Source organism: Hemitrygon akajei, chromosome 16 (genome assembly GCF_048418815.1).
Source record: "Hemitrygon akajei chromosome 16, sHemAka1.3, whole genome shotgun sequence".
NCBI lineage: Eukaryota > Metazoa > Chordata > Chondrichthyes > Myliobatiformes > Dasyatidae > Hemitrygon > Hemitrygon akajei.
The window spans coordinates 83053468-83067312 of record NC_133139.1 but is presented as its reverse complement, the minus strand read 5'-3'; the positions used below and the strand labels follow the sequence as shown (position 1 = coordinate 83067312).

The window sequence follows — 13845 nt, the reverse complement described above, 5'->3', positions numbered from 1 at the left end:
AAATGAACCACCTCACACTTATCTGGGTTGAACTCCATCTGCCACTTTTCAGCACAGTTTTGCATCCTATCAATATCCCGCCATAACCTCTGACAGCCCTCAACACTATCCGCAACACCTCCAACCTTTGTGCCATCAGCAAATTTACTAACCCATCCCTCCACTTCTTCACCAAGATTATTTATAAAAATCACAACGAGTAGGGGTTGCAGAACAGATCCCTGAGGCACACCACTGGTCACCGGCCTCCATACAGAATATGACCCATCTACAACCACTCTTTGCCTTCTGTGGGCAAGCCAATTCTGGATCCACAAAGCAATGTCCCCTTGGATCCCATTCCTCCTTACTTTCTCAATAAGCCTTGTATGGGGTACCTTATCAAATGACTTGCCTCCTAAATTGAAACTGGAGAAGGCTCAAAGGAGGTTCATGAAAATGATTCCTGCATTGAGAGGCTTGTCATAGGAGGAGCGTTTGATGGCTCTGGGCCTGTACTCAGTGGACTTCAAAAGAATGAGGGGAATCTCATTGACACCTATCGAGTGTTGAAAAGCCTCAATAGAGTGGATTTTGGAGAGGAGAGTGGCAGAGTCCGGGGCCAAAGGACACAGCCACGGAATAGAGGGATGTCCTTTTAGATTGCAGATGAGGAAGAAGTTCTTCAGCCTGAGAGTGGTGAATCTGTGGAATTTGTTGCCACAGGAAACTATGGAGGCCAAGTCATTGGGTATATTTAAGGCGGAGGTTGACAGATTCTCGATTGGTCACGGCATGAAAGGACGCAGGGAGAAAGCAGGTGATTGGGACTGAGAGGGAAAATGGATCAGCATTGATGAAATGACAGAGCAAAATCATTGGGCCAAATGGCCTAATTCTGCTCCTTTATCTTATGGTTTATTAAATGTAATTAGCATAGTTACCAAAGCTCTGTGATATAGTGACTCTTTTTCAGCTTTATGTCTTTTATAATGTGTTTTTGCACATTCTTTCTTTCTGCCGTATAAGTGGTTTAATTTTGAAGTTTGATGCTCTTGTTGCCACTGTGCAAATTAAATTTGGCCCGATTTGTAAGTTTTTCTTTGCGAGGGGGTTGATGTTCTTGCAGTTCAGTGATTTTGTTTTTCTGTGTGGGGGAGGGAGGATTTTATGCTCTTGTTGCCGTTACCATTGAAATTTGGGGTGATTTGCAAGTTTTGTTGTGTGGGGGAGGGGCATGAGTGGCTTCCATATTTTTCTTTATTTCCTGGCTGTCTGAAGAAGATGAATCTCACAGTTATATACTGCGTACATACTGTGATAACAAATGAACCATTGAGACTTTTTTCATCTGGTAGCTCATTCCATATAGCCTCTCAGTGACAAAGTTGCTCCTCAGGGTCCTATTGCACCTCCCCCCTCTCAGCTTAAACCAATGCCTGCAAGTTCTAGGGTCCCAACCTGGGATAAGCATCACAATCAATAACAATACAGTGAAACAGTGGCTCCGTTATCCCTAATGGAATTACTTTGTCATCTACTGAATAATTTGCTGATCTCTGTCAGGGGTTGACAGCAGTAAGCTTCATGCCTGTAGTTGGCAGTGGTTCACATTTAGAACAGTGAAAGATGTGCGTTACAGTATGAATGCCTGTTGAGCATTGGCAACATCCTGCTTTCGGGGAGAGCTGAGGAAGCCTGCAGTTCATAGCAATTCCACAGGGTGGCAGTGCATCATGCATTTTGATATTGAGCCTCAACTCTTTTAACCCTCCCTGCACTGAGCCCAATCCTTCCCTGAGATCCTCAAAGGAGAGATAATGAGCATTATTATTTCAATATTGGTGGAAATTGTATAATTCCAATACTCCACCTTGGAAATAGCAACAGAAAGGAAAGGTGACAAGTTACAGATCAGAATCAGATTTAATATCACCAGTATAGCTCAATGACGATTTGTTAAATATAAAGGAAGCTGAATTACACCAAGTATACATGTCTATTAAATAGTTAAATTAAAATAAGTAGTGCAGAATAAAAAGTCATGAGGTAGTGTTCATGGGTTCAATGTCATTTAGAAATCAGATACCACCTTCTAGAAGTTTTGGGCAGGTATCAGAACCCATCTCGGACTGGATTCAGGGTCTCTTATTCCCCAAACCTCTCCCCTCTCCCCACTCCATACTCTCTGGAACATCCAGCATTAGCTAACCTGAGGTCCCCAAAAGTGCCTGACGAAGAGTCATCAATCTGAAGTGTTAACTTGGCCCGACTTGTGTGTTGCCAACATTGTGTTTTTGTTTCAGAATTGTCCCAGTGCTTCCCCACCTCTTTGTTTACTCCTTGAAAAGTCCTGTTTAGCTGAGTCACAGAGACATGTCGGACAGGCTCGGACTGTATTATCTGGAGTGTGTGAGACTGATCTTATAAAGGTGTATAAAATCACAACTATTATCTCATGTTCTGGTTATTTATTGCTATTTATTTCAATTTGTATTTGTGGTTTATTGCCTTCTGATCTCTCATTGATCCTGTTCTAGTGACTATTCTGTGGATTTGCTGAGGATGCCCAGAGGCAAATGAACCTCAGAGTTCTATGTGGTGACGTGTATGAACTCTGACAGTAAATTTACTTTGAACACAAGGGCACATGTCTGAGATGAGTGGGAACATGAGACGCGTTTCTCTAGTTTGTGACGTTGCAAAACTAGTTGTCACAGAAGAGGGGAACTTGGGGTTCAAAAGGGAACCTACGAAGGACAGAGTTATGTTGACCTTTGTTAACAGGCTGGCCAGGTGACAGGAAACCTCGAGACAAAATGTTTCAGTGAGTTACAGGATCACAACGTGGAAAGCTGTCCAGGTATGCTCCACCCACAAAGAGCAGAACAAAACCAACACAGTCATTTGGTGTTTGCTCCCTGATGTGGAAATACTGTTTATTCCAGTTGTTCACCGCTTACTGAGTCACCAAAAGCTTTGCACAATCACCTTCCCCAGACCGACGGCATTAGTTCACGAGGGAAGCTTAGCAGTGTCGTAAGGGAAATCAGAAACAGGTAACAGAAGTTGGCCATGTCAGTGTTGCCTGGCTCCAAAGAAACGAATCAGCAAAACAAAATATACAACATTTTCATTGGGAAGGGTGGGGGGGAGGGGGAATCAGGAAATGGAGTCGTTGGAGGTGGGGGGGTCACAGAGGGGGAACGGGAGGTGGAAGGCAGAGAGGGGTTGTGGGTGGGAATTCAGAGAGGACACAGGGAGGCAGAGAGAGAACGGGGGGGTTCAGACAGGGGGTATGGGAAGGGGGTCAGAGGGCACCGGGAGTCAGAGAGGGGGCAATGAGTGGACTTGGGACTCAAGCCGCGGGCTCGCTTGCTTTTCAGCCACTGGGGGTGAGGCGTCTGAACCGTCATTCTCTACCGCGGGCAGCATAGTGGTTGATTGAAGATTCCATTTGAACCGAGGGGTCTGGACTATATGCATTTAGATTTGTCTGCTTGTGTCTTTATTACTATTCATTATATTCCTGTATTTGTGAGGACTGGGCCTCTAAGCCATGGTATCGCCTAACAGATGTAGAGTCTCAGGGTCAGTTGAGAGATGATCACAGTGACTGGGGGGTTGGACTATATATGTGCATAATCTGTGTCGTTGTAATTTACTGATGACCTATATGGGTTTGTTAATTTGCACACGCAAGAACTGGACATCAAGCCGAGGTGCTTCTGGGTGGGGGTGGGAGGAGTGTAGGAGGCAAACCTGGACTCTCTTATTCCGTGAATGTGTTCTTGTGTGTGACTGTCTGTAATATGTTTTAGCACCTTGACCCCATTATTAACGCTCTCTCCTTTGCCTGTATTTATCTATGGTCGAATGACAATTAAACTTGAATTGAACTGAAGAAGATTTCACTTGGTTCGGGTTTAGACGGAGCAAATAGTGATCAGGTGACCCTGTCAGTTGGAAGTTCTTCAAGTCAGAGTCCCAGGCAACCGTGGGGAGTTGAGCGGAACTCGTTCATGTGGAGTGTTTCTGATGTGGAACTCTGTTCCTGAAGGCTGAGGGGAATGGAATCAATCAGGCTGAAAGATGGACTCGAGGGAACGTAGGTTGGAAGGCTAATGGAGCTAAATGGATTAATTTGAAAAGAGCAGGGAAGGTCTTGACGGGCTGAGTGGCCTCATTGTAACGATTCAAGGATATAATTTTTATTTTATTTAGAGATATAGTACGGTTACAGGCCATTTGGGGTCTATGAACTAGCACTACCCAATTACTCACATGTGAATACGTATCTGTGTCTATGAAGGTGACTCTTTGGCAGTCCCTGCCTGTTCAATACTTGTTCCACTACACTCGCCAGGGTGGTTCCATTCATTGTGTGAGTCCCACCCTCAAACTGATCAGGATTGAACACCATTGGCCAGCCCTCGGCCCACTCTTCGATAACCAGGATGTCCCTGTAGTTACTGATAACTTGCTTTACTGCCTACAATACCATTGGTACCATCTGCAAACTCAGGCCTGGTACATTCACACACAAATAGTTTCTACTTGTATAAATAACGAACAACAAAGATGCCAGTAGCAGTCTCTGTGGGATATCATTAATCACAGGCCTTCAGCCCAAGAAACAGGTTTCCACCATTCCCCTTTGCTTACCACTGGCAAACCATTTGTGAATCCAGTTAACCATCTCTGCCCTGTCCCTCCTGACCACCATCCTCATGGTCCCCTCTTCGAAAAACTCTAACCGATTTGTCAGACAAGATTTGCTACTCACAGAGCCCTACTGATTCTCCCAAATCATACCTTGTCCATCCAAACCCCAGATTCCCATCCCAACACTGATGTCAGATGTGTTCCCTTATTATTTGTCATATTTACCCAAATTGTATGAATTCCTTTAATATTTCCTCTAATTAACCTGAGCTAATTTAACATAGGACAGAACGGTTAGCACAATGCTCTACAGTACAGGCAACCAGGGATCAATTCCTGCCACTGTCTGGAAGGAGTCTGTACATTCTCCCTGTCACCGCGTGGGTTTCCTCCAGGTGCCCTGGTTTCCTCCCACAGTCCAAAGACGTACCGGTTGGGAGGTTAATTGGTCATTGTAATCTATCCCATGATTAGGCTAGGGTTAAATCAGGGGATTACTGGGCGGTGTGGCTCGAAGGGCCAGAATGGCCTATTCTATGCTGTATCTCAATAAATATAACAGTACAAAATTAAAAAATAACTCAGTACAGCCTTTCAACCCATCTTGTGCACACTGACCAAGATATCATACTGACAAGTCTCAACAGCCGACACAAGGTCTGCATGTCTAAATACTCTTAAAAGTTCAATCACATCTGCTTTTGTGAGCACATTCCAGGAAGCTACCACTCTCTTTGTAACAAGAAAAGTGACCTTGCACAGCTTGAAGTCTTCACTCTGCCATTCACCCTATCCCCCGTGCCACAAACGGTCATGTCAGCATTGGGACCTTGCTGTGTGTGGACGGAGAATACTGTTCCCCATTGTATGGCCTACCTGGGGGAAAGCAACAGTGGTCACACCTCTGGCACAGAGTCTGGGCCTGTGACTCAGAAGGGTAGGGAAAGGAAGAGGACGGCAGCAGTGATAGGGGACTCTATAGTGAGGGGGTCAGACAGACGATTCTGTGGACTCAGGAAAGAAACGCGGATGGTAGTTTGCCTCCCAGGTGCCAGGGTCTGAGATGTTTCTGATCACGTCCACGATATCTTGAAGTGGGAAGGAGAACAGCCAGAGGTCGTGGTACATATTGGCACCAACAACATAGGTAGGAAAAGGGAGGAGGTCCTGAAACAAATTACAGGGAGTTAGGAAAGAAGTTAAGAAGCAGGACCTCAAAGGTGGTAATCTCGGGATTACTGCCTGTGCCATGTGACAGTGTTCATAGGAATAGAATGAGGTGCAGGATAAATGCGTGGCTGAGGGATTGGGGCAAGGGGCAGAGATTCAGATTTCTGGATCATTGGGCACTCTTCTGGAGCAGGTGTGACCTGTACAAAAAGGATGGGTTGCACTTGAATCCCAGGGGGACCAATATCCTGGTGGGGAGGTTTGCAAAGGCTATTGGGGAGAGTTTAAACTAGAATTGCTGGGGGGTGGGAACCGAACTGAAGAGATGGAGGAAAAGGAGGTTGGCTCACAAATAGAGAAAGCTTGGAGACAATGCGAGAGGGAGGATAAGCAGGTGATAGAGAAGGGACGCATACAGACGGATGGTTTGGGATGTGTCTATTTTAATGCGAGGAATATTATGAATAAAACAGATGAGCTTAGAGTGTGGATCAGCACTTGGAGCTATGATGTTGTGGCCATTACAGAGACTTGGATAGTGCAGGGCTACTTGAATGGCTACTTCAAGTGCCAGGCTTTAGATGTTTCAGGAAGGACAGGGAGGGAGGCAAAAGAGGTGGGGGCATGGTACTGTTGATCAGAGATAGTGTCACGGCTGCAGAAAAGGAGGAAGTCATGGAGGGATTGTCCACGGAGTCTCTGTGGGTGGAAGTTAGGAACAGCAAGGGGTCAAAAACTCAACTGGGTGTCTTTTATAGACCACCCAATAGTAACAGGGACATCAAGGAATAGATAGGGAGACAAATTCTGGAAAGGAGTAATAATAACAGGGTTGTTGTGGTGGGAGATTTTAATTTCCCAAATATTGATTGGCATCTTCCTAGAGCGAGGGGTTTAGATGAGGGTGGAGTTTGTTAGGTTTCTTGACACAATATGTAGATAAACCTACAAGAGGAGAGGCTGTACTTGATCTGTTATTGGGAAATGAATCTGGTCAGGTGTCAGGTCCCTCAGTGGGAGAGTATTTTGGAGATAGTGATCACAATTCTATCTCCTTTATCATACCATTGGAGAGGGATAGGAACAGACAAGTTAGGGAAACATTTAATTGGAGTAAGGAGAAATATGAGGCTATCAGGCAGGAACTTGGAAGCATAAAGTGCAAACAGATGTTCTCAGGGAAACATACAGAAGAAATGAGGCAAATGTTCAGGAGATATTTGTATGGGGTTCAGCATAGGTACGTTCCAATGAGACAGGGAAAGGATGGTATGGTACAGGAACCATGGTGTACAAAGGCTGTTGTAAATCTAGTCAAGAAGAACAGAAGAGCTTACGAAAGGTTCAAAAAACTAGGTAGTGATAGAGATCTAGAAGATTATAAGCTAAGCAGGAAGGATCTTAAGAATGAAATTAGGAGAGCCAGAAGGGGCCATGAGAAGGCCTTGGCAGGCAGGATTAAGGAAAACCGTGCGGCACTCTACAAATATGTGAAGAGCAAGAGGAGAAGACGTGAGAGAATAGGACCAATCAAGTGTGACCGTGGAAAAGTGTGAATGTAACTGCAGGAGATGGCAAAGGAACTTAATGAGTACTTTGCTTCAGCATTCACTACGGAAAAGGATCTTGGCTATTGTAGGGATAACTTGCAGCAGACTGAAGCTTGAGCATATAGATATTAAGGAAAAGGATGTACTGGAGCTTTTGAAAAGCATCAAGTTGGATAATTCACTGGGACCGGATGGGATGTACCCCAGGCTACTGTGGGAAGCAAGGGGGGAGATTCTGAGCCACTGGAAATTATCTTTGCATTGTCAGTGAGAACAGGAGAGGTTCTGGAGCACTGGAGGGTTGCGAATGCTGTAGGAGAAAGCCCAGGAATGGAGTAGGGATAGCCCAGGAAATTATAGACCGGTGAGTCTTACTCCAGTGGTTGGTAAGTTGATGGAGAAGATCCTGAGAGGCAGGATTTATGAACATTTGGAGAGGCATAATATGATTAGAAATAGTCAGCATGGCTTTGTAAAGGGAGGTTGTGCCTTAGGAGACTGATAGAATTTTTTGAAGATGTGACATTGATGAGGGTAGAGCCGTAGATGTACTGTATATAGATTTCAGCAAGGCATTTGACAGGGTACCCCATGCAAGGCTTATTGAGAAAGTAAGGAGGCATGGGATCCAAGGGGACATTGCTTTGTAGATCCAGAACTGGCTTGCCCACAGCAGGCAAAAAGAGTGGTTGTAGACGGGTCAGATTCTGCATGGAGGTCAGTGACCAATGGTGTGTCTCAGGGATGTGTTCTGGGACCCCTACTCTTCGTGATTTTTATAAATGACCTGGATGAGGATGTGGAGGGATGGGTTAGTAAAATTGCTGATGACACAAAGGTTAGGTGTGTTGTGGATAGTGTGGAGGGCTGTCGGAGGTTACAATGGGACATTGATAGGATGCAAAACTGGGCTGAGAAGTGGCAGATGGAGTTCAACCTAGATAAGTGTGAAGTGGTTCATTTTGGTAGGTCAAATATGCTGGCAGAATATAGCATTAATGGTAAGATTATCAACAGTGTGGAGGAGCAGAGGGATCTTGGGATCCAAGTCCATAGGACACCCAAAGGTGCTACGCAGGTTGACTGTGGTTAAGGCATACAGAGCATTGGCCTTCATCAATCATGGGATTAATAGCCGAGAGGTAACATTGCAGCTATATAGGACCCTTGTCAGACCCTACTTGGAGTACTGTGTTCAATTCTGGTCGCCTCACCACAGGAAAGACATGAAAACCATAGAAAGGGTGCAAAGGAGATTTACAAGGATGTTGCCTGGATTGGGGAGCATGCCTTATGAGAATAGGTTGAGTGAACTCGGCCTTTTCTCCTTGGAGCGACGGAGGATGAGAGGTGACCTGATAGTGCTGTACAAGATGATGAGAGGCATTGATCGTGTGGATAGTCAGAGGCTTTTTCCCAGGGCTGAAATGGCTAGCACAAGAGGGCATAGTTTTAAGGTGCTTGGAAGTAGGTACAGAGGAGACATCAGGGGTAAGTTTTGTTTGAAAAAAAACGCAGAGAGTGGTGAGTGCGTGGAATAGGCTGCCGGCGGTGATGGCAGAGGTGGAAATGATAGGGTCTTTTAAGAGTCTCCTGGAAGGATACATGGAGCTTAGGAAAATGGAAGGCTATGGGTAAGCTTAGGTAGTTCTAAGGTAAGGACACATTTGGCACAGCTTTGTGGGCTGAAGAGTCTATATTGTGCTGTACATTTTCTATGTTTCTATTAAGGAAACTAATGTACAATGGCCCCATGCGTCTCCACAGTACTGATGCATTAAAATAGGAGAGATGACTCCCAAAACAACACACACACAATGCCGGAGGGACTCAGCAGGTCAGGCAGCATCTATGGAAATGACATTTCAGGCCGAGACCCTTCTTCAGCACCGGAAAGGAAGGGGAAAGACTGCAGGATTCTCCCGTAATTTGAGGAGTTCTGCATGAAGTGGGAGGAGAGCTGGTTGTTCATTCATCTGCTTTTGAAATAAATAACTCAACAGCCTTTAGTGTCAATAATCAGATCACTTACACCAGACAGTGAGAGTGGCGGACTGTCGCTTAACAATGGTGTTGGAGTGATGGTCAAGTGTCAGCTCGGCCTCGCAGGTGAACTGCTGTCCATTCAGCTCTGCTCGTGGATTCTCAGTGTGGTAGATAGTCAGCCCAGTACTGGCTGACCTGTTCACTAATATCTCACTTCCCTTCTTCAGTCTGAGTTGAAGTTCCCCTGAGATGTTAAACACACTGCAGGTAATATTCACCGGAATACCCTCAGTGGTGATTGGGATGTGGATTTCAGGGTTGGAGAAAACTGTAACAACAGAAAACATTGTTAGAAACTTTCTCAAAGTGAGTTCTGCAGCCCTTCTGCGCCACTAGACTGAGGTAGCAAATGCGACTCTGTTGAAGTCTGTCTGTGGTACAGCACCCACCTACCTCACTGTGTGTCTAGTGGCTAAAGAAGGTGCTGCCGGAATTATCAAACTCCCCTCCCACAGTTCCCAGCGTCATTCACTCCTGACCCAATCTCATCAAAGCAAATGACACATTGGTTCAGAGCTTCCTGCTGAGTGGAACTTTGCAGCACACACACACACACATATACACACAGATTTATTTACAATGTCTTTTTAAGTCTGAGCAATCATGGTAAAGCTGTCATTCGCTACCACAACAGGGTTGGCTTGGGTAGTAACCAGTCAGTGGTTTCTCAGTCATTTCAGATGGCACTTTGCTTCAAAGCAATGGTGTGTCTCCACGCACCTGTGTCTAATTGCAACTTACAATTTATATATTGCACCCTGGGTATGAAGTACTTTGGTATATTGTGAGGGTGAGAGCCTGTGTGGATTATATTTTACTGACTATATATAAGTATATGTACGAAGTATATGTGCGTATATTTTTATAAAATAAAAAAAATAAAATAAAAAACTATAAATTGCGATTAGATATGCAGTGTGTATAATACACACACACAATATCTAATTGCAGCTTACAGATTTTGTATTGCGCTGTAATGCTGCCACAAATCAAAAAAATTTCACAACACATGTCAATAATAATAAACCTGATTCTGATTTAACTTTGCTGCAAACTTCTGTCTCCTTTCTATCTAAGGATCCGTTTGCTGGCAGACTTTGACCCCACGTTCAGTTTCTATCTCTGACAAATTCAATTGCCGGTCGCTGCTTCTGCAACAGGATCTTATCCTGGTACACAGATTTCTGAATGGATGAACACTACCTCAGTATTTGAGTTTCTGCTCTCTTTTGCAATACTATACAGATATGTATATCTTTTTGTAATTTATAATTTGTTCTTGTTATTCTGCTTGATATTGTACTGCTGCTGCAAAACTATAAATTTCATGACATATGCCAATGGTGTTGAACCGGATTCTGATTAATGGCCAGGCTTAGTCACATGCTCCATTGAACCCGCTCCATTAATAAACCCTCGGCTAAATAACTACATCTGCTTCAAGGGTTCATTTTATTGTCAAAGTTTGTATTCAGAATACAACTCTGATATTCGTCTTCTCCAGACAGCCATGACATTCAGAAAAATTGTGGGGGTTGTTGAAAGACATTGACCACCACCCCTCCCCCGCATGCAAAAGGAAAAGAAACAAAAATGGCAAACACTCCCACCCCCTCCCTTGCACAAAAACTAACAGTTCACCCACATGGAAAACGGCAGCTAGAACAAACCCCAACCCCCCCCCCCCCAAACGCCCTCCCTCACAGAAGAACAGGAACAATAACATCAAACCCCCCCCAACTCCCTCCCTTAAAACCTATATTCCTTTTTCCCCTTTAATTCTATTGATTTCTGTTTCCAATACTGATTAACGGAAAATCTGCTCTGTGTTACTGCCTGATTGACTGTCTTGGAGCAAGTGGGAAACTCTGAAAGATAACGGTCTAGTCAAAGTGCTCGATTATCCAGCGTACTTACCGTACATGTCAATGGTGATGCTATCATTCTTTGATGAAACTGATGGATAGTTCTCAAAATCTGCCGTGCAGTTGAGTTCAGTCACACCGATCTCTCGTGGTGTCCACGTAGCTGTTGCCTGGACTGTGGTGGAATTTGATCTAATGGCAACTGAATTCCATTCCTCACCATTCTGAAACCACCTTAATCTCACCTTCTCAGCAGGGTAGATGTTTGAGACCTCACATGTCAATGTGGTCTCCCGATTTACTTCTACAGGGTCTCTGTTGAGGATCGTTGGAGGCTCTGGAAAAGCTGCAATACACACAAGAAATTCACTGTACATTGGTTTGCCTTGGCGTGTTTCAGATACTGATGGAATGATGCAAAACTGACTAAACCTTTACAAGCCTCTATACACAACCGGGAGTTCATCAAACCCACATCAGTATCAGCAGTTTCCACACTTTGCCCTTTCTCTGAACTCTTCCAGCTCTTCAGGCATCCCAAAGATCTAACTCTTTGCTCCTCCTGTGGGCAGTGATACAGGAGCAAACTCTCACTGACTTATCATGAGTGTGATTTCAATGAGTGGCTGGTTTGGGGCGGCACGGTGATGTAGTGGTTAGCACAACGCTTCACAGTGCGGGCGATCCATGTTCAATTCCTGATGCTGCCTGTAAGGAGTTTATACGTTTTCCGTGACCTTGTGGGTTTTCTCCCACAGTCCAAAGATGTACTGGTTGGTGCATTAACTGGTCATTGTAAATTGTCCAGCGATTAGGCTCGGGTTAAAATGGTGGATTGGTGGGCAGCGTGACTCGAAGGGCCAGGAGGGCCTATTCCGTGTTGTAGTCTTTCAATCTATTTTGTTCCACCCATACTGGTCCAAGAGAAGGGCTGATCCCTAAAGAATGGTCATAAAGAAAGCTTTTGGGACATTTACCTTCATGAATCAAAGTATTGCGTACAGGAGATGGGATGTTATGTTGAAGTTTTGTAAGACATTGGTGAGCCCTAATTTGGAGTATGAGTATTGTGTACAATTCTGGTCACCTACCTATTGGAAAGATGTAAATAAGGTTGAAAAAGTGCAGATAAAATTTACAAGGATTTTCCCCTGGACTGCAGGACCTGAGTTATGTGGAAAGATTGAATATGTTTGGATTTTATTCCTTGGAATGTAGAAGATTGAAGAGATTTCATAGAGTCATACAAAATTATGAGGGGTAGAGATAGGATAAATGCTAGCAGGCAACTGAGGTTGGGTGGGACTACAACCAGAGGTGATGGATTAAGGGTGAAAGGTGAAAAGTTTAAAGGGAACACCAGGGGAAACTATTTTATTCAAATGGCTGAGAGAATGTGGAATGAGCTGCCAGTGCAAGTGGTCGATTTCAACACTTAAGAAAAGTTAGGATAGGTACCTGGATGGTAGTGGTATGGAGGGCTATGGCACTGATGCAGATTGATGGGTGGAGGTAGATTAAATGGTTCCGCAAAGACTAGATGGGCTGTACTTTTCTATGACTCTATCCAATACCCACCACCTGCACTGACCACCAAGAGGGACACGGGAGTATCGGGTAAAAGTGCCGAATTTGCAGGAGTTTGGAATTGTTTCAGTGATCTGCAGCCAAATAATCTCTTCCACTTCCATGATTCCCTGAAGTTGTAAACTTTCAGTCTTAGTTCAAGATAAATAATTTTTGCTGAACAGATAAAACAAGGAATGTGAAAGCTTTTAAAACAGGGCCACTCATTGTTTATTTTTGCCAATTCTTAACCAATGTGGGGAGTGAGGGGGGGCAGATCGATTTCAAAATGGAACTCACAATACGTTTGCAGAGTCACAGAGGCATTTGCGATCTGTCTGGTCGTGTTAGAGTCCAAGATCAAATCTGCCAAGCAGGTGTACACCATTCCATCGTCAGAAATACTTGCAATGAAATTAAGGACATTCTTCAATGGACCATCTTCCGGGAGACCTGGGTCCGCTGTGGAATTATGTTGAACAGTCTCACTCCCTCTGAGCCAGGTGAGTACGAGTCTGTTATTTGGAAAGACCTTCGGGCCAGTGCACTCCAGCTGATATGATTTGTTAACTTCCAGCACTTCAGGAGGTGGAACAATGCTTAAGTTTCGATCTGTCAAAAGGAGAATCATGTTAACAAAATTCATTCAAATTACAAATCTACATTATACTTGTGTCAAACACAAGAAAATCTAAAGAGGCTGGAAATCCACAGCAACACACAGAAAATTCTGGAGGAACTCAGCAGGCCAGGCAGCATCTATGGAAAAGAGTAAACAGTCGACGTTTCGAGTCGAGACCCTTCATCAGGTTTGGTAAAAGAAGGGGTGAAGTCTGAACAAGAAGGTGGGAGGAGGGGAGGAAGATGTACAAGATGGTAAGTGATAGGGGAAACCGGGAGAGGGAGAGGGGTTGAAATTAAGAGCAAGGAAGTTGATTGGAGAAAGGGATATAGTAAAGGGCTGGGGAAGGTGGAATCTGACAGGAGAGGACTGAAGATGAGGG

General features: G+C 44.5%; 1 protein-coding gene across 1 annotated transcript in view; it reads right to left on the bottom strand.

The window, feature by feature from the left end:
- The window catches only part of LOC140740240 (intercellular adhesion molecule 1-like), a 48869-nt gene that overhangs the window by 13276 nt on the left and 21748 nt on the right, over positions 1 to 13845 (bottom strand). Inside the window, exons 3-5 of the mRNA XM_073069341.1 lie at positions 13142 to 13453; positions 11328 to 11621; positions 9397 to 9678 (exon numbers count right to left, since the gene is read on the bottom strand). Coding sequence (XP_072925442.1) covers positions 9397 to 9678; positions 11328 to 11621; positions 13142 to 13453 — 888 coding nt within the window. The remainder of the gene's footprint in view (positions 1 to 9396; positions 9679 to 11327; positions 11622 to 13141; positions 13454 to 13845) is intronic.